General features: G+C 37.8%; 1 protein-coding gene across 8 annotated transcripts in view; it reads left to right on the plus strand.

Moving 5' to 3' along the window:
* The window catches only part of LOC136840301 (GPN-loop GTPase 2), a 185,331-nt gene extending 176,672 nt beyond the window's left edge, over nt 1–8,659 (plus strand). For all 8 annotated transcript variants that reach the window (XM_067106997.1, XM_067107002.1, XM_067107000.1 and 5 more), the window contains exon 10: nt 7,520–8,659. In XM_067106997.1, coding sequence (XP_066963098.1) covers nt 7,520–7,723 — 204 coding nt within the window. In that variant the 3' untranslated portion in view covers nt 7,724–8,659. The remainder of the gene's footprint in view (nt 1–7,519) is intronic.
* The last annotated feature ends 13,582 nt before the right edge of the window (nt 8,660–22,241 follow it).

Genomic DNA, 22,241 nt, shown 5'->3' on the forward strand with positions numbered 1-22,241 from the left:
TTTATGTAACGGCTAATATACAACAGTGCAAAAATTACGACAAAATGACGAAAGAATTTCTGAAATTTTCGGCCGAGTTACCGCGCGGGCATAAGAAAAAAGTTTTTTCCAAAAATTCATCATAAATCGAAATATTGTGCTAGAGACTTCCAATTTGTTGCAAAATGAAGGTACATGATTGAATATTACTAGAATGTAAGAGTTTTAGCTTACAACTGCGTTTTTCGACCATTTTGGTCGAGTCAAAGTTGACCAAAGGTTGAAATTTTTTGTAGTCGACGTTTGCTACGTCCACTCGGCATTCAACAGACAATTTTAGTCGACGTTTGCTACATCCAACAGGCGTTTAAGGGTTAATCATACGGTTAACAATATAAAAAAGAATGGTGAGTGAAAAATTCATATTGCGAAAAATGATGAAACATTTTGAAAATTTTTACTTCAGATGATTGGGCAAAAGAGTCAAAGAAGAAACTATATTTCGAATCCAGATAAAAGCTTATTGATTAATAAAGTAATATTGAATAATCATCAATGAAATTATATATAAATAACGAAAGAAAGAATTCAACCATTATTGTTGTCAAAAACAAAAAAGAAAAAAATCTTGTAACGTCGTATGTTATCGTGTGACTCCACATTCGGGCGGGAAAATTAAACTAAACTGTCTCGTCATGTGCACCGATAAGATGGGCGACAGACTGCTGCACCACAATCATTACCTTGCATAAGACTAATGTCTCTATTGTAGATATTGCTCGGCAGCTTAGCGTAAATAAAACAACCATGTATAGAGGAATAAAACAACAGAGAGAATGAGGAAATATGATAAATTCATTGTAAAAAGTGGAGGACGACCTCATTATTGCACTACTGTTACGGATCATCATCGGATGATCACTGAAGGAGCTCCGCCTAACTCCCCTGACAAGCTGGTGTTGCCATAAAGAGAGAACATTACACTTTCCCTTCAAGTTGCTGCTCAAACCATCCGTAACAGGCTACATGAGACCAAAATATTATTTCATCATACTCCTGCCAAGAAACACTTCATATCAGCGAAACACAAAGAATAGAGGCTAGGGTTTGCGTTATAATATAATCCAGTGGCCGATGATTTCTGTAAGAATCATCTTTTGCGAAGAGGAGACATTCTCCACTGATGAGCATGGTAGTCTTCTTCACTGCTGGCATTTAGCATCAACTAAATTAATGTTGAACTTCTTGCTAATTTTAATTCCTTAGAAACATAGATAATAAGAAATTCAAAAATAGGCGTTATATATTCGGTTAACTTCATAAGAGGCATCAAAATGATAGGCCTAAGTTCCAATGAAAGAAATGAGAAATTACACATGATAACAGCATTATATATATATATATATACAAGTATATATATATATGTATATATATATATATATATATATATATATATATATATATATATACAAGTATATATATATATTATATATATATATATATATATATATATATATATATATATATATATATATATATATATATATATATATATATATATATATATTGTATATATATATATATTTATATATATATATATATTTATATATATACTTGTATATATATATATATATATATATACTTGTATATATATATATATTTATATATATATATATATTTATATATATACTTGTGTATATATATATATATATATATATATATATATATATATATATATATATATATATATATATATATATATATATACTTGTATATATATATATATATATATATATATATAATATCTGTGTGTGTGTGTATATGTTGTGATTATATTCTATGTATTACAAAAACAGACATGAAATCTGTTAGTCTAGTTCAGTATATTTTATATTAAGTTTCATTGGTCACAATATACATAGGATTAGTCATTCAAAAATTTGATTAATAATAATGTGCAAGCAAATCTTTACAAAAGTCGTATTTGTTGATGTTAATAAGACTAATAGCTCAACTTATAACACTCGTAGGCCTATGTCTACAAAGTTCACACATATGAAGGAGATAAAACAACGATAGTGATGGCAGTTGGAGATGAAAATATTAAAATATAAGAACAGCGATGGCCTCTGAAGTATTATAGTAACATCTTTTTATTAAGTAAAGTATGACAACAGTAAGTAGTATCAGAAAAACCCCTGTTTAAGGGAAACTGCAGGTAATTTCTCGGACCCACCACTATAGTGTTCAGTTGTTTCACGCGCTTACAACTGAGTTGCCAAATAGTGCCAGATGTCGCTATTATAAGCTGTTGTCCGAAAACTTTTGAAGTATGTTGCAAAACTTTTTTGAGTGATTGTACCACCCTATCTGATCTGATACCATAGTCCCAGAAGACCTTTGCCTGATCATTTTCTATCACTCCCTCAGGTTGGTGTTTGTACCACTTATTACTGCAAGCTAGCTGGTGTCTCTTGCACAGGCTCCAGTAGAGGACTTTTGTAACTGCAAGCACCAGACATTTGCTTATGTGGTTTATGGTCTCGTCTTTCACATTGCGCTTCCTGCATATGGGTGAGATGTTATTTCCATCTGTTGTTCTTTGGACATACCTGGTTCTTAGGGCCTGATATTGTGTTAACATTCCTTCTGTTTCATTCTTGAGTTCTCCCCTCTGTAGCCATTGCCAAGTTTTATTGCCAGCCAGTTCTTTAGTCTGTCTCACATATTGTCCGTGCATTGGTTTGATGTACCATTCCTCTGTTCTGTTTTTCATTCTCCTGTCTGTATATTTATGGGTCTTCACTGGTTTTTAGGTATTGCCCCAGTGCTCTGCTCTTGATGTTGACGCAGTCCTCTATGTTCAGTAGACCTCTTCCTCCATGCTTTCATGTTATGTATAGTCTGTCTGTATTTGCTCTTGGGTGTAGTCCTTTGCGTATTGTCATGTGTTTCCTAGTTTTCTGATCTATGCTGCGGAGTTCAGCGTTTGTCCACTCCACCACTCCCATGCTGTATCTGATTGCTGGCACTGCCTATGTGTTTATGGCTTTCATCATGTTTCCGGCATTGAGTTTGACTTGAGTATTGTCTTGGGTCTCTGCATATATTCTTTCCTGATCATATCCTTCATCTCTTGGTGTTCTATATCGTCTCCTATTATTCCCAGGTATTTGTATCCTGTCTCATCTATGTGTTTGATGCTATTTCTATTGGGTAGCTTTATCCCTTCAGTCTTTGTTTGCCTTTTTGTATGTTGACCAAGGTACATTTTACTATTCCAAACTCCATCCTGATGTCCCCAGATACAATCCTTACAGTCTGGATTAGGGTGTCTATTTCCTTGATGCTCTTACCATACAGCTTGAAGTTGTCCATGAACATCAGATGGTTAATTCTGTTGCCTCCTTGAGTTGGTACCCAGCTTCCATCTTCTGCAGTACTTTTGTTATAGGAATCATGGCTACTATGAAGAGTAGTGGGGACAGTGAGTTAGCTTGAAAGATTCCTGTCCAGATGTTAATCTCTGCTAGTCTTATCCTAAAGCTTGTAAGTACTGTATTCTGGTTGCACATTGTATTTTTTAGGAAGCTGTTTACCTCTGCCACATTTATTATTATTATTATATTAATATAATTTGGCAGCAGACCTCTTTTAAACAGGTTCTGTTGAATATTACTGCTGCTTCAGCTGCATTTATTTCGTAGAAGACTTTTTCTATTTTCCTTATTGCGGACGTCTCTTCATTGTAGGTGCGTGCTAACAGCTCGCCTATATTTGTCATTTCATGGGGGAAAATTAAAAAATCTGGATTTTGCTTTTTTATATATTCTATACAATTAGAACATTATGACATATAGTTGCTAAACCTTGTTGCCGCGACGTTTCGACAGACTCTTCTGTCATTCTCCAGCGGGAGCTAGTAGAGGACTGGTAGATTGCATAGGTCCTTCTTAATTTATGCACAGGCTTCAGCGGGGGGTCATGGACAGCGAATTTTGATTGGTTGCAGTTGGTGAACTTCAAGCCAAATTTCTGCGGCGAAGCTCGATCCTGACAGATCTCCGCAACCTGGGTATATCACTCATTCCAGCATTCCCATTGGCCTGCCGTTGTGTGATGTCATGCCGACTGACATCATTGGTAGTTTGGCTGCTATTGGGCGGAGGATGAATGATGTCATTATTTATTCATTCTGTCATAGTTGGGGGGTTGTCTCGAAGGGTGCCTTGCTCATCAGGGGCGTCTCCATTCTCAGGGTTGTCATTTTCAGGTATTCATTGGATTTGATGGGTGTTCTGCATTACTCTTCTCGAATTTGTGGGTAGGAGCGATGCCTCCTGCATCGTATTCATTGTTGGTTTTCTCTCGGCAATGAGGAGTGCCTCCAGCAGGCGCAGTCGTCGAGGGTCGGCGGCTCTCCCCCCATTATACTTATATTTTGTATAATACTGTCGCGGGAGATGGAAATATTGTGGGTAGCATGGGCATGGTTCATGATGGCACCCTCCTGGGCGTGGCAGGAGATCCTTTTTGACGGGCACATCGTGGTCATTCCAATATAAGCGCCGGGGCATCCTCGGACAGGACACAAATTGGTAGACCACGTTCTTCTGCTTGAGGGGTTCTCTTGCTGGCAGAGAGGGGTTATTCTTCATCACGAGATCACGGGTGCGGTGGTTATTATAATAAATTACAAGATTTATTTTTTTTACTGTCTTCGGTCGGGGTGACGTTTTCCATGACGATTTTCTTCATGAGCTCTTGTCCTCACGGTACTGGGGATGCATCCGGGCCTTATAATATTTCTTAATGTCACCTTGGGGGGCAGGTTGTGCGCTCTCACCATTGTATAATTTTTCCAGGCCAGTTCTAATTTCTTTGTTGACGAGTTTGTTGGTGAAACCATTATTCACCAACATTTGTGCAGCACGTTCGAATTCCTTGTTAGTGCCTTGCCAGGTGGAGCAATGGGAGAGGGCCCCTCTAATGAAGGTCCTGACCATCATATTCTTAAACCTATCAGGGCACTCGCAATCTCCGATCAAGCAAAGTCCCAAATTGGTGGATTTCGTGTAGACTGATGTCTTCAAGTTCCGTTCCGTCTTTGTGACCATAACGTTGAGGAAGGGGAGCCAGTCGTCTGTGCTGAACTCGACAGTGTAGTTCAGTACACTACATTGCTGGAAGGTCAGACGAAGGGCTTCATCCTCCATCTCGTTGTCTGGTTGAACGAAGACGTCGTCGATATATCGGGCATATTTCTTCGGCCACTGGATTCTCTCGAAGATACGTTCTTCTACGGTGCCCATGTAAAAATTTCCAAAGAGGACGCCCAATGGAGAGCCCATCGCAACGCCATCCTTCTGTCTATACATGTGCCCTCTTTGCGTAGTGAAAGGCACCATCTTTGTACAGTTCTCCAGCAGAGCCTTCAGGGAACCTTCTGGGATGTTCAGCGGGGTCATTGTCGGGTCTCTGTAGACTTTGTTCAGGACAATGTGGATGGTTTCATCCACAGGTACGTTGGTGAATAGACTCTCTACGTCCAGAGAGGCGATGGTCCCTGCGCCCGGGGAGTCTTGGATCACTTCGAGGAATTCCACAGAGGACTTCAGGCTATAACTGCTCGGGATGTAGGGGGTCAAAGATATGATTTAGTCGTTTGGCGAGGGCGTAGGTCAGGGCAGGTGTTTGGCTGATGATCGGGCGGAGGCAGTTACCAGCCTTGTGTGTCTTGACATTCCCATACAGGTAACCAAGGTCGAAGTCACCTGTGATGGGGGGAAGATGGACAGCACAGTGCTCCTACCCACGAATTCAAAAAGAGTAATGCAGAACACCCACCAAATCCAACGAATACCTGAAAATGACAACCCTGAGAATGGAGATGCCCCTGATGAGCGAGGCGCCCTTCGAGACAACCTCCCGACTATGACAGAAAGAGTAAATAATGACATCATTCATCCTCCGCCCAATAGCAGCCAAACTACCGATGATGTCAGTCGGCGTGACATTACGCAATGACAGGCCAGTGGGAATGCTGGAATGAGTGGTATTCCCAGCTTGCGAAGATCTGTCAGGATCGAGCTTTGCCGCAGAAATTTGGCTTGAAGTTCGCCAACTGCAACCAATCAAAATTCGCCATCCATGACCCCCCGCTGAAGCCCGTGTATAAATTCAGAAGGACCTATGTAATCTACCAGTCCTCTACTAGCTCCCGCTGGAGAATGACAGAAGAGTCTGTCGAAACGTCGCCGCAACAGGTGTTTAGCAACTATTTGTCATAATATTCTAATTGTATAGAATATATAAAAAAGCAGAATCCAGATTTTTTACTTTTCCCCCATGAAATGACAAATATAGGCGAGCTGTTAGCACGCACCTCCAATGAAGAGAAGTCCGCAATAAGGAAAATAGAAAAAGTCTTCTACAAAATAAATGCAGCTGAAGCAGCAATAATATTCAATAGAACTTATTATTATTATTATTATTATTATTATTATTATTATTATTTATTATTATTATTATTATTATTATTATTATTATTATTATTATTATTGGCCTGAAAGATATTCAGTTTTTTTACTGTTTTGGAATTTGTGTACTTTAGATGGGGGTTATTTTCCCTTGTGTATTACTGTTTGGGGTTTGGTATGCACTTGGTATGAATCATTTTCATTCTAATCTTTAAATAGTGAATATGCAAGATGTTAATTCAAAAGCCTTATTCATTTTACCATGGAGAAGATCTTAATTCAAAAGCCTTATTCAGTTTACAATGGAGAGCTTGCAGATCTGGCCAATCACCAATAGCAGAATTCAAAGCAGGCTTGTGGTAGCTGGGTGGTTCACCTGGACTTCCCATGACAGAGTCTTCCTTCATTAAAGACATGTTCAGGGCTAGCCAGATTTTCACTGGCAGCATGATTTGACCATAGAGGTTAACTAGGGATGGGCATTTGGCAGACCCATAGGTTTACCTATTGAGGAGTTAGCAGCCATCTGCCTGGTTCTTACAGGTTCCTAACCAGGTTGGGGAGGACCTTTGGGTGCTGACCATATGTGTGCATTCGGTCTCTAGAATGTTTTGTGACAAACTGCTTCTTGCCTCTGCTCTTTGTTAGTGACCTTTAGGTATTTAAAAGGGTAACTGGTGTATGGAAATTTATGTTTTCTCCTTTTAAAAAGGCTTTTGTTTTGTCAAATTTCTAAACCAGAAGTTAATTACTTTTTTTCAGCAAAATCTTTTTGATAAACCAATGCAGGAGTGCACAGTTGACCATTGGAAATTTAATCTGTGTAACAAGATGGTGAAATAGTAGCATCAAACATCAAAGGCATGAAGAGTTCATATTTTAGTAAAATTCAGTGTTGCCACATTAGTGATTTTTTATTATTGAGTATTGTGCATTGGTTTTATACAGTGATTTGCATGCACCTTGTAGATTGAGTCTTAAAATCTAATGTTGATTTTTTAAAACGAGTGATTATTTTTTGTTGTGCATCATACATTGACTATTTATCATTTTTACATTAGGCAATAGATCGAGCTAATGGGTATGTGTATGGCAGTGGTGAAGAAGGAAACATCCAGAGACTGTTATCATGTGCTGTAGGGGCACAGTGGGAACATGACCGCATTGGAGTAGCTAGGGATGAATTTATGGGTAGTGATGAAGAACTGTCCTCGGAAGAAGAAATTATTGGCTTGATTGCCCAGCAGAATCAAGATAGATATTGAGAAAAATTTAGATATTTTCCTCAAGGACGTGACATATTGTGCCTCGTTAGCTTTTCAAGCCATATTCTATACCAGTGCAAGTAGGTTTTGAATTTGTTGTGGAATCTTATCGCCCGGAAGTTGTGGTTACCTGAAGGTATCTGAAATACTGTGAAGTATGGTTTTCCATAATTAGGTACTGTATTATGTTGTTGATACACAGTTAGTTTGACAAATTTTAAGAATTTTTTGCTACATAAAGAAGTATAAGTGAGATTGTTGGAAAATGTTGTGCAGTACAAATATATTCATTTTCCGCTCAAAAGAGCTGCTTTTTCCTTAAAAAAAAAATAAATAAAAAGGACAGCATGACATTAGTTTGATGAATTTGTGCACAATATTTTTTTGAAAAGAGTGTATGGTTTATCTTTATAGAATTTTCTATGGAGCTGTAGTATGTGGGTGAATAATTAATTTATAAAACTGAGATGATATTTAATAGAACCTTTGGCATTGTGAGATCATATCACTTTTATTGACTTAACTTTTATTATCAGTTGCCTGTTATTAATAGTTTTTTGTTAAAAATAACTGAATTGGTAAAGTAAATTTAGTTTAAGTTTATTTTTGATTGAAAAAATAATTTTTTGTTTGTCCAGTATTGTAATGGAGATGTAGTTTTATTTGTTTTTAATTCTCATTTGGTCATGCTTATGATTATTAATTATTTGTACATTACAGTGACTTATTGATACTGTACTTTGCTAAGATTCAGTGATATTGATAGTCTTTCGCTAATATTGTATAGTGTGATTTATTTCTAGGCATTAGACAGCAGGGCTAAAATTTTCTGTTAGATGCTACTGACAATTACAATATCTTTATGTATTGGTTGGAAATTGTTTGATATATTTATTTCATCTGGTTTTTAATGAAATATAAATTTTGTAGCTAAGAGTGCTGTATTATTTTCTCATCAACCCTACTGATGAATAAATGGTGTACTGTATTTTTATCATTACTTAACATTGTTTAGGTTGTAATTCAAGAATTTTTCATTGTGATGTATTGACACTTATTTCAGCACTTAAAATCCAAGTGCTTCATTGTAAGGTCACTTTTTATTCCATGATGAGAATTGCATGGCACAAGGTTGGCCAATGAATTTTTACTTTATCAGTGGTTTTTGGATCACGGAATTTTATCATGGTTATGTTTGGATCTCTGATTTTTTTTTCTCAGTGTGTTGTTTGGATTATTGAATTTTTGTTTTGTCTCAATCATTGTACAGTCGGCCAATGAAAAATTGGCGCAGTTTCTTTATTCATCGTTCGTTATGGAAATATTGCCATATGCAGGTGCCATATTATTTGCTTTTCAATCGTGACAGCCTCAGAAGCAATTGGAATTTGGCTTTGCTTCTGCTCGAGTCTTGACGATGACCCAACGTATCGTACAGTACTGGTGTGTCGTCGTTCGTCACCTACAGCCGATCAGTAATAATGAAGCCTGTCAATATTCTTTAATAGCAAAGTGTAATTCAACTAATTTTGTCCTTTGATCAATGAAATAATTGGCATGGCACATTTAGTTGGCCTAAATTTGACTTCCGATTCTGACACCTGATTACCTACAGTAGGCCTATTTTCAACAGTATCTCTCTCGGATGCGTCATGTGAATTAATGTTTAAACCGACAATATCTATATTAATCTGCTTTATTTGATTATTCCCGTTATTCCTTTTTATTGACAAAGTTCTCCTTTGTTCTTATCCTTTTCATTAGTGCTTAACATGATTTACTCAGACCTAGCTATCTCATGCCAAAAACCAACATAAGAAATCAGACGAAAACAATTTAGTCTTTCTTCAATCTAATTCCTCGCATGTCATCCTGTTTCATTCGCACACAAGGAAAGCTGGGGAGTCAAAGCTGAAGAAAACATTAGGACAAAAGAATTACTTTCATAAAAGCATTCTTGGGTTAATCTTGATGTAGATATTCATTTCTCCTAAACAGAAATTAATTAGAATCAGTTTCACACGTATGTCTAGACCTACTGCCATGAGCATATTATACATAGCTGAAAGGTTAGAAAATATGAAAGGTAATTTTCTCATTTAAGTCTATTTCCGATATTTACAATAAAAACTTATATATATATATATATATATATATATATATATATATATATATATATATATATATATATATATATATATATATATATATATATATATATATATATATATATATATATATATATATATATATATATATATATATATATATATATATATATATATATATATATATATATATACTGTATATATACACATAAGAAAAAGTAGAAATCCATGAAGTTGTAATGCAGTCAAATAAGGAGTAAAGCTAACAAACAAATGAAAATAAACATATCCATATTAGTAGGTGAGGTGTAAATATATATATATTTATATATATATATATATATATATATATATATATATATATATATATATATATATGAATTATATAATTCAGTCCTGATATAGGCCTATAAGTATATATAGATTCACATGAATAAGAAAATGTTAGATAGTAAATATATATAAATGAAGTCAGATACAAAATAACACTGTTAAACTAAGGAGAATAAAATGATAAAATTGGTCACATTATATGAAAAGGCAGCATAACTCATTAAAACTTTGTATAGGATCCTCGTATCTAGCATACTTATCCATTTGGCATTGATGCAACAAACTAGTGTCTGCTGCTCCCCTCTTTGGCCCTAAGTTTTCCCAAATATCTATTGCATGCTTTATAAGGTTCTCTTTGGTGTAATACGAAAATGTTCCTCTTTGGAGGAGTGGTAAATAAGCCAAATGTTCGCCAAATTCAAAATAACACTGTTAAACTAGAGGAAATTAAATGAATAGAAATTCACATTATCATAATGTGCAGTTAACTCATTAAAACTTTGTATAGGATCCTCGTTGCTGGGTAACCAGTAGGTTATCTAGCCATTGATGCAAAAGTCTAATCCTGTCTGGCCAGCCCTAGGCCCTAGAGCTGTTAAATATCTCAGTGGTCTGCTTTAAACTAAGATTCTCTTTGGTGTAACTTAACACCCTATGGTTGGGTCATGTAGGCCCATAAGTTTTCTATTGGGTTCAGATCTGCAGACTTGGCAGGCCAGTCAGTTCGAACCACGTCTGGATTCTGCTGGAACCATTGCTTTACAACCTCTGCATTGTGGACCGCAAAATTGTCTATGGCGATATATACTAGCATGGGATACGGCAATAATAGTTTTCGAACTGAGGGTACTAAAATGTCCCGTAAAATTTCAATACACTGCTTGGTGTTCAGAAACGGTCATCGATGGCAATTAGCCCTCCCGGTCCACTGGCAGCCATCCATCCCCATGACCCACCTGATATTCTGCAACTACGCCTTGAAGTCGCGATATTTTCAGCATATCTCTCCACAGAAAATATTATTTCAAATGACAGACAATTCAGTAGAGAGTAGTTAGTCATAAAAAAAGAGAGAACAGTAGGCCTACAACTTTACAGACATTTTCTTCCATTTTTATGTTACAACACAGACCTATCTTATGAATTATACTCTATAAATGAAAATTATAATGTTTCGTAATAGCCTATTGGCATGCATTGAAATTATATCTCAAGACAACTATATGAAGATAAATGTGCAGTATAATCCCCATTAAACTGATAATTCCTGTATGAATAGTCAAATACATATAGTTATTGATCAGTTCTCAGCTTTAGGTCTAGATATATATACAGTAGTAAGGACAAAATAACAAAAGTTTCTTTTTTCATTTTGCAACTATTTATTATTTTCACTTTATAGTCGAATTGCATTAGTTTTTATATATAACGTAATGCACTCAAGTATATACTACATATCAGTTTATAATAGGAATAAACAGGTCCCATCCTTTTTTCTTTATGCTGTTGCGTTAGCAACGGTTTCCTTGCCGGAATCCTGTAATGCATTCCTGCCCCATGCAACCTATTCCGCACAGTCTACACACATATTTGCAGTCCAAGCTGCTGTTTCACAGTAACTGCTGTCATCTGGGGCTGTTCTTTGACAGCTGCAACTATCATATGGTCTAGCTCTTTTCTGGGGCTTCGAGGAGTTCCACTCTAGGCCTATTTTTCACACTTATAATTTTTTTTTTAATCTTTGATAGCATTTTGTGAGTTTCCATTGTTTTCTGTAAAATTTAACAAATGAAATCGTTCAACTACTGTCAACTTTATATTGAAATGATAATATAAGGACTATGTTTATAGGATACTGCTAGTGATAGCTGTCTCCTATTGATGCCAAACGTGCAAATGTGGCCTCTTCCGATGTGGAAGTTTTGATGCAGAACTGGGGTACTCATTTTACGGTCTGCCAAACCAAGTGTGGAAAAAATGTTCAAACTCTTTTAGGGGTTTACTGTGGCCAGATATATTAGTTTCTTATATTTTATGATTCATTGTCCTATATTCTCGGCCATTTGCATATTTATATATCTTTTCATATAAAAATGACTGAATAAAAAGCCATCAAAGAGTGGCTGTTTTGCGCGAATCATGAAGCAGCAGAAGTTGATCGAGCCAAGAATGTCTGATGACTGACACGTCGAATGCAGACGACATCAGAATTACAGCAGCTTTAGGGATCCATCTAATTATGGTAGCTTAACTTTATTTAAATTTGTTTTAGTAAATGTAAAAAATTATTGTGATTAACTTAGGGGAAGTTACAAAAAATGACCTTTAGACTATGAAGGAAAGCTATGGGTTGAATGACTTTAAACTGTAGGCTACCATAGAAGTCAGTCCTGTGGATATGTGGCAACACTGTATTATGGCAGTGGTCGTGATTCGACGTTTTTTATCACTTCGTTTCGTTCACGTGAATTTTGTTATATGGAAAATAGTTTTACGTAATAATATAACATGATGTTCTAAAGATTACAGTGACTGTTTTTAACGCCATTATATAAGATTTACTCCATCTTCGAACAGAAAAATATATTAATCAGGCATGAATCGTGCGTCAGGCAGGTGATCGAAAAATTATGAAACTCTGCCAATTCTAATTTGGCTGACTGTACATTCATAAATGATTACTTGGATAACTGAATTTTGAACTCTGCCAGTGAAGTAAGGAGTAGGTAACAAACATGTCCCGCAGACTACTAGTAAGCTTGCTGTTAGGTGGGGCCTTCAGAACTCTGACTGTTAACTTGCCCATAAGTAGTTTCTCTTAAACTAATTTGGCTAGGCTTTCTTACCTTTTCTTCTCATCCCATTTTCTCTTGTGAGAGAAAATTAATTGGATGACTCCTTGAACCTGAAGGAGAGTGGAGTTAGACAGCACACCTTACCAACCTGAATTACTTGAGTAATGTAAAAGTTGAAAGCCAAGCTCTGCTGGACTGATGACTCTCAAGGCACTGTGAGCTGTGCATATGTCTAGGTAATTGCATAGCACTTGTGAAGGATGGGTTCGTCCATCCTTTAAGAGTCGTTTTTTGGTAGGCAGAGAATATTTTCTGGACAAGTTCTAATCATCCACATCATGTGATGATTAAATTGTAAAGATGGCAGCCTCTGCATAAAAAGTGTTAGTTCTGATGACTCTACTGTTATAAACAAATTAACCTGCTATAAGAATTGTGAAAATAAAAAACAGTGAAGACAAGAAAAGTTAAAAGTGCTAGACCCCACCTTTAGAACTAACTTTGACGCCCTCTTTAGAAGCAAAAATTGTAAAGGTTCCTAGTGATTAACACATAGTAGAATATCACTATTAAAACTAGAAAACGAGATGGTCTTCCAAAAGAAATTATTTAAACTCGGCTAAAAGAAAATCAGTGAATAATGAAAACCACTTCCAAGTCAACAATCAGAAACTTACTAGTAGTCAGTTGCAAAACTCAATAAACTAAGTGTCATTTAAAAGGCATAACAATGAACAGCATTCAAGGCACAATATTTTTACCTAAGTCTAAATTAGTAAAGATACAGTAGTTGATTTACTGCTAAAAAAAAGTAGGAAATTTAAAAGACCAGGAACTTATACAGTACCATTCCAAATAAGAGGAAGAAGTGAACACAGTATCAATATAGATAGGCAAAATAAAGTTTACCTGACAATCCTTATTAACCCTTAAACGCTGATTGGACATACCATACGTTGACTAAAATTGTCTGTTGGGTGCCGAGTGGATGTACGCATGATGCGTCGACTAAAAATGTTTTTTTAAATATTCATGGAAAAATAATTATAGGTTTGCGAAAGGTTTTAAATCGCGCGCTTGAGGATGCTGGAGTTCACGATCACGCTTGTTGTTTTGTTTATGTTGCCACCTACGCATGCGCGAATTTCTTCCTTCGCACCAGAGCATCAGCGCGCATCATCAGAGAGTGGTATCTTGATGCATCCGTGTTTTGCAGAACTTTGGCGTAGTGTTTGCGATTTGTGAGGTAACAGGACGCTTGCAGATGTCCCAACGCTGCCAGGACCGTGAAAGGCGTATTGCCTGTCGGTAGTGAGCGCAGGAGACGAGTTTTAGACTGGCATGCTGGAGAGGGACCAAGCACCATAGACCCAGCCTCAACGCCGTTGTGCGGCCACGTGACCGAAGGGGACCAAGACCACATCCGCCTTTACTTAATTCTAGGAAGCATTGGAGTGTCCTGAGGGGCATCCGTGTTATTTGGGAGGCCTCCAACAAAAGGACATTGACGAGTACTCTGTTGGAGCTTGATCGAGAGCAGGTGGAAATTCCTCATTTCATGGCAGTTGGTCATCCAGTAATGAGGACATCACGCCTGATGTTAGTGATGACGAAAGCATTTGCCCTCAAATGTCCGCACGGAGCCACAGCAGGAAAGAGCTTGAATTTAGTGGTTCTTGAAAGTAAGAGGGAGAGTCTGGAGGAGGAGGAGGAGGCCCCGATTGTGGCTGGTGTGGGGACTCAGACAGAAAGTGATGGGTGAAAGTGAGGGAGATGGGCCAGCCAGGAGGGTGGGAGTGGTTGTGCTCAAGGCACGACGCACGGCCCGTGTAGAAGGTTGCAAACGTCGCGGCAGCTTGGGTGAAGGCGGTTCGTCCGAAAGGGCGAGGTGGTCGAGGACCCCACCCCACCTAACATGCACCCACTCACGCAGCACCTGACTGACCGCTCCTGTGCCTCACTGCACTGGGTTCATTCAGTTCTTCCTGACGCAGGAATTGCCGAATACCTGGTTGCAGATGGCAGATTACGCTCGGTACCTCGCCGAAACAAAATAAACGACGCTGTCGATCGCTGGCGGGCTGCAACCTCACGGACATAGAGCATTTTGGGGCTCCACATTTTTTTGAATGATGCTCAGCGCCGGCGTTGCAGCAATATTAGAGTGGAATTTTTTTTTAAGTACACCAGTGTGCCCGGCATTATGCCCCGTGATAGTTTCCTGTCGTTGGACAGGTATTTCAACGCCTTCAACCGAAGGGCCGTACCCCGGAATAACCCCGACTGCCTCATCTTAGTCCGCCCAGTGTTGGAGTACATTCGTGAATGGTGCCAGTTTCTCGTGGTTCCTTCCAAGAACCTTTCTTTGGATGAGGGGATGATGCCATACAAAGGGCTGCCTACATAAAAGTAAACCTCAAGAAGCCAAAGAAATATGGTGTAAAGTTATTTTATTATGGAATCCAACACTGGATACGCCGTGACTTCTGTATTCTGGGTCTTCCACACTGGGTGACACCGTCTTCGGCCCGGTCGTTTCCGTAACCAGGATACCACCTGTTTGGCGGATAATTATTATAACTCGGTATCCCTGGCCCAGGAACTGTGTATGAAGCAGGTGCGCACGCCGGTGGTGCGTACCCTTCGTTGGTGCGTGGGGCCCTGAATGTCCTAAGAGGTTTACAGTCAGCCACAACATCTGGCAAGAGGGGAGAGACAGAGTGGCGGCAGAAGGAGATGTCTTCGTCATCTGTTGGAAGGGGGTCCGACTCAGCCCATGATTACGACGTCGCGAGCCCATCCAAGAAGAGATCATTCAGCGGAAGAAGCACACGGCAGGGGCCGTTACGTATGAGGAGTTTCGTCCAACGGCCTACTGTCATCGGGCACTGGCTAACAGGCACATGGGAGGAGTTGACCCTTTGGATCAACTCATCCAGAATTATCCTTCGCCAGAGAACCAGGAGGTGGGACACAGAAGCTCCTCAAATACCTCCTTCAGCCTCCAGAATGCCTACATCCTCTTACCGTGGGTACAATTCTGACGCTCGGAGGCTGTCCCACATCCAGTTTCTTGAGGCTGGGAATGCCTCATAAACTTTAATCCAGAGGAGGGCCTTCCAACACCGGCCCCTGCCCTGAGCCCAGATCTGGCCTCGGAGAGGAAAGGGCAGATGTCGCTAGGAGGGCCAACCTTGTTCTTCCTGCTCCTGCTGCCGCCGCCCCTGCTCCCGCCCTCCCTCACATTCCAATGTCCCGTCGGGTAGTGGACCCTGTGTGTCGGCTGCAGGCAGGGGATCACACACTGGAGCTCCTAGAAGGGCATAAGCAGAAATGGTGCCGGGTGTGCCATGAATGGCAGAAGAAGAGACACTGCATATCTGTCGTGACCTGCAAGGTAGCACTTTTGCAGGTTGGGGAGTGGACCGCAAGTACCACACTGCAGTCATATATTGGAGTGAGCCTACCTTAAGGACACTGGAGGGCACAGCGGCCCATCCGCAGTAAGGGCGTGTGTCTCCCTCCTCCACCTGTGCCTCGTCATGTCGAGAGGAAAAAAATGCAAGACTTTTCAATGGAGGAGGGAGAAAACAAGAACAGAATGAAGAGTCAGGATTACGGGTGAGTATTCTGCATTGATTTTATATTTAATTTTATATTTATTACAAGTTTTTATATATCTGTATTTATTGGTGTTTTATTATTTCATTTTTATGCAAAAAGTTTTTCACCTGCATTCCTTTTAGTTATGTATTCGTACTCAAAGTAAAAACAATATAATATTATATGTATGTGTATGTATGAATATAGAGATATATATATATATATATATATATATATATATATAGTATATATATATATATATATATATATATATATATAGTTATATTTATATATATATATATATATATATATATATATATATATATATATATATATATATATATATTTGGGTCTTTTTAAGTTAGCAAAAATCTAACATTCTAGTGATATACAATCATTTACCTTCATTTTGCAACAAACGGGAAGTCTTTAGCACAATATTTCGAATTGTGGTGAATTTTTGAAAAAAAAAACTTTTTCCTTCCCTCCGCGTGCGGGAAATCCGCTGAAAATGTCCGCATTTCTTGAGTCACCTTGTCGTAATTTTCGCGCCGTTTTATATTATTCGTTACATAAAGTGTTATGCATCAAAATGTGCGCAATTTCATGTAGAATACAACAAAAAATAAATCATGGTTGTAGCATTTATCAGTTTTGAAATATTTTCGTATAAATCACGATAACTGACAAAATTTTAACCTTCGGTCAACTTTGACTCGACCGGAATGATCGAAAAACGCAGTTGTAAGCCAAAATTCTTACATTTTAGTAACATTCAATCCTTTACCTTCAGTTTGCAACAAACGGAAAGTCTCTAGCACAATATTCCGATTTATGGTAAATTTTTGAAAAAAACTTTTTCCTTCCCTCCGCACGCGGGAAATCCGCTGAAAATGTCAGCATTTCTTGAGTCACCTTGTCGTAATTTTCTTCGCGCTGTTTTATATTATTCGTTACATAAAGTGTTATACATCAAAATGTGTGCAATTTCATGTAGAATACAACGAAAAATAAATCATGGTTGTAGCTTTTATCAGTTTTGAAATATATTCATATAAATCACGATAACTGACAAAATTTTAACCTTCGGTCAATTTTGACTCGACCGGAATGGTCGAAAAACGCAATTGTAAGCCAAAATTCTTACATTCTAGTAACATTCAATCCTTTCACTCATTCTGCAAATGTGTGAAAGTCTTCTAAAGCACAATATTTCGATTTATGTGAATTTGAAAAATTTTCTTCCCACTATGCGCGAAATCCGCTGAATATGTCAGCATTTTTTGAGTCACCTTGTCGTAATTTTCTGCTGTTTTATATTATTCGTTACAAAAATGCTATACATCAAAATGTGCGCACTTTCATGTAGAATACAACAAAATAAATCATGGTTTCAGTTTTATCAGTTTTGAAATATTTTCATATAAATCACGATAACTGACAAATTTTTAACCTTCGGTCAACTTTTACTCGACCGAAATGGTCAAAACGCAATTGTAAGCCAAAAACTCTTACATTCTAGTAACAATCAATCCTTTGCCTTCATTTTGAAACAAATGGAAAGTCTCTAGGACGATATTTTTGATTTATGGTGAATTTTTGAAAAACTTTTTACTTCCTCTCTGCGCGCGCGAACTCCGCTGAAAATCCTTCTAGCATTTCTTCAGTCACCTTGTCGTAATTTTTTCGCCGATTTATATTATTCATTACATAAAGTCTTATAAATCAAAATGTGCGCAATTTCATGTAGAATACAACAAAAAATAAATCATGGCTGTAGCTTTTATCAGTTTTGAAATATTTTCATATAAAATCACGATAACTGACAAAAATTTTAACCTTTTGTCATCTTTTTGACTCGACCGAAATGGTCGAAAACGCACCAAGACAAAACTCTACATTCTTGTAACAATCAATCATTTACCTTCATTTTGCAACAAACGGAAAGTCTCTAACACAATATTTCGATTTATGGTGAATTTTTGAAAAAAAACCTTTTTACTTCCCTCCGCGCGCGCGAACTCCGCTGAAAATCCTAGCATTTCTTCAGTCACCTTGTCGTAATTTTTTCGCCGATTTATGTTATTCGTTACATAAACTGTTATACATCAAAATATGCGAAATTTCATTTAGAATACAACAAAAAAATAAATCATGGTTTTAGCTTTTAACAGTTTTGAAATATTTTCATATAAATCACGATAACTGACAAAATTTTAACCTTCGGTCAACTTTGACTCGACCGAAATGGTCGAAAAACGCAATTGTAAGCCAAAATTCTTACATTCTAGTAACAATCGATCCTTTACCTTCATTATGCAACAAACAGAAAGTCTCTAGCACAATATTTCGATTTATGGTAAATTTTTGAAAAAACTTTTTCCTTCCTCCGCGCGTGCGAACCCACTGAAAATCCTAGCATTCTGAGTCACCTTGTCGTAATTTTTTTCGCCGTTTTATATTAGGCGTTGCGTAAAGTGTTATACATTAAAATGTGTGCAATTCCATTTAGATTGTCACAAAAAATAACTATGGCTGTAGCTTTTTTACCAGTTTTTGAAATATTTTCATATAAATCACTATAAGAAAAATCGACCTTCGGTCAACTTTAACTCGACCGAAATGGTAAAAAAATGCAATTGTAAGCTAAAATACTTACAGTCTAGTAATATTCAATCAATTTCCTTCATTCTGAAACAAACGGAAAGTCTCTAGCACAATATTTCGATTTATGGTGAATTTCTTAAAAAAACATTTTTTTACATCCGAGCGTTACGAATTCATGCATCATTTTGTGATAATATTTTCTCTGTGTTGCTTTGATCGTTTTACAATCTGTTATATACCAAAATCATCGCAATTTAGTGTACAATACAGAAAAAAAGTAACTCATTAGCTTTAACTGTTTAAGCATAAGCCCGATTTGTATACAATTATATATGAAATTTTTTTTCGCGCTTTCGTCATATATTCCAATATTTATATATGATAACGATATTTTTTCATTTTTGATGGTTGCATACTAAACTTCAGGCATGACAAAAAAGGAGCCAAAAATGAACTCTTAATGTTAAAAACTAAGCGTGCTGTGATTTTTTGAAAAAAACTTTTTTTCCGCTTCGGTGCTCACTCCCGAACGCCGCCGGCATACGACAGACACTTTCGTAAATAGAGGCTCGGCGTTAGAGGGTTAAAAATACAGTCATCTCCAGACTTTACAAACCTTAACTTTCCAGAATTCTTATCTGCTCCGTTATTGTGATGGTTATTTGCTAGACTACATTTTTTAACATGGTGCGTTTTGCAGATCAATTTTGGAAACTGAATGATGAGATTGATGGTATTACTGGAAATTCAAGTGTAGACTCTAATATAAGGTCTTTGTTACATAGATTATGTTACTTCTCTGAAAGCCAGACCCCTAAAGTATCTGTAAGTGGATGCTACTGTTTTTGAAGAAAACAGACCTGTAACATTAAGTACTGAACTCCGTCTAAAGCAGACATGCTTGAGGTATGGACATACAGAAAGCAGTGCCACAATGACCTGGAATGTACCTAGTGTGGATCAAATAACCATGTAATTGGATGGGATCAAGGAACACCAGAATGTATCGAGTATGGTCAAAGGCATCACACAATCAATATTTTGTTTATGTATATTTGCATAGCTGAACTGAAAGTACTGAAGCAGAGAACAGGAATAACCACAAAGGATATTAAAAAGAATTAAAAATTAGAGGGTTCAACAAGAACTATGACATCACAAGATAACCTGGATCAGGTGAAACAATACAATACCCCATAGGGGGATAGTGCTGTCAGTGCACCTCACATGGTGCACTGTAGGCATTTTTAAGGTTCTTTGCAGCATCCCTTTGGCCCCTAGCTGCAACCCCTTTAATTCCTTTTACCTTACATCCGTGCATACTCTCTTTCTTCCACCTTACTTTCCACCCTCTCCCAACAACTGTTTCATAGTGCAAATGCAAGTTTTCCTCCTGTTACACATTTAAAACCTTTATACTCTGTTTCCCTTTCAGTGCTGAATAACCTCATAGGTCCCTGTGCCTTTATCTGAATTTTATACTCCATATCATTCCAACAGCAAAATAATGATACAACTGAACATACAACTAATTAATCACCACAAGATGTCATATTATTAATGAAGTAATCGAAGGACAAAGTTATCTTTAAAAATTAATACCAAGTTGTTAGTACAATATGAAAAACACATTAACCTCGAGCACACTGAGGAAGTGAACATGAAAGAAAGCAGTAATGGAATATGTCTGTCTTTGATAATGAGATGATAAAAACTTGTTCCAACACTATATACAAACCATCGGTCCTTTACATTAGGAATTAGAGGCAGTCCCCGGTTTACAACAGGGGTTCCGTTCTTACGCCACGTCGTAAGCCAAAAATCGTTGTAAACCAAAAAATCGTCGAAAATCATAAAAAATCCTAAGAAGACCTTACTTTAATGCTCTGGGTGTATTGAAATCGATGTAAACTGCATTTTTATTGAGTTTTTCATAAAAAAAACTCCAAATTTTCATTATTCTGCCGTTTTGGAGCCATACGAAGCGTCATAACCCTGGAACATGTGTCATAAACCGGGAAATAATTTCTGATGAATATATATTATCTGAAAAGCGTCATAACCTCGGAATGTCATAAGCCTGACCCGTCGTAACCCGGGGACTGCCAGTACTTACGGCGAAGCTGGACATGGCTGTTAAACTCTTGAACAAGGTGGTTAGGCAGTAACTACCTTCAGGTAGGCAGGAATACAAGCCTGCCCGAGTGTAAACATCCCAGTTTGCTTTCTGCCATTGTGTTGCAGATGTGTTTTCGGAGCTCTTTGTCCGACTGTTGTTGAGCTCTTTATTTATCCCGGTGGGATCTTTCTGTATTTTCATGTATATATTACTTGTGTTTGATATTTATTAATATACAAACCCACGATTTGTGATAGCCTTGCTTAGCCATCCTTCCCTTGCATCTGTGTCTTGGGTTTGACGGCCAAGGGCTTGTTTAGAGGGGCGTAACAGAGTGGTAATGCTTCTCTTCCAGTAGCCCTTTAATTAGATACTGAGGGCGTTCCCCTGTACATTCGGATATATTAGATTGGGATGTAATAACTTCGCTTCCCTACATTGATTGGGACATAACAAGTTCACTCCCCTTCTTGGGCTCACGTCTTCTATGCCTCTATGTACAAGGGCACAACTACTCCCTTTCTACTTGTGAGAGTTGTTCTTTCGTTGCCTGCTCTCATGGAAGAGTTGCGTTGGGGGTGGGGGAGGTTGTGGGCATCGTTGGTAAGTTTTGCTTCCACAGCACCCTTGGTGGCCTCCCCTCCTTCCTTCTCTCTCCCTGTAGGTTCTTCTTCTATCTCTCCTTCGCCCTCTTTGCTTGCTCATTGGGCGAAGGCCTCGGAGCGAGAGGAGTCTCCCTCTACTAAGCATCTTTGCTTTTTCTTTCAGGTTGACAGAGCATTGTAGGTGCAGCAGTAGTTGGCTGGATATCTCAGTTGGGATATCTATGCCTGAAGGAGTCCCGATGTTCATACAGTGTTTGCTTCGGGATCGTCCACAGTACCTGGTTGGAAAGGCATAGATCCACGTTGGGATCGTTCCGACTCTATTCCCGCCACTGTGGATTGATCGCT

Source organism: Macrobrachium rosenbergii, chromosome 7 (genome assembly GCF_040412425.1).
Source record: "Macrobrachium rosenbergii isolate ZJJX-2024 chromosome 7, ASM4041242v1, whole genome shotgun sequence".
NCBI classification, from domain to species: Eukaryota; Metazoa; Arthropoda; class Malacostraca; order Decapoda; family Palaemonidae; genus Macrobrachium; species Macrobrachium rosenbergii.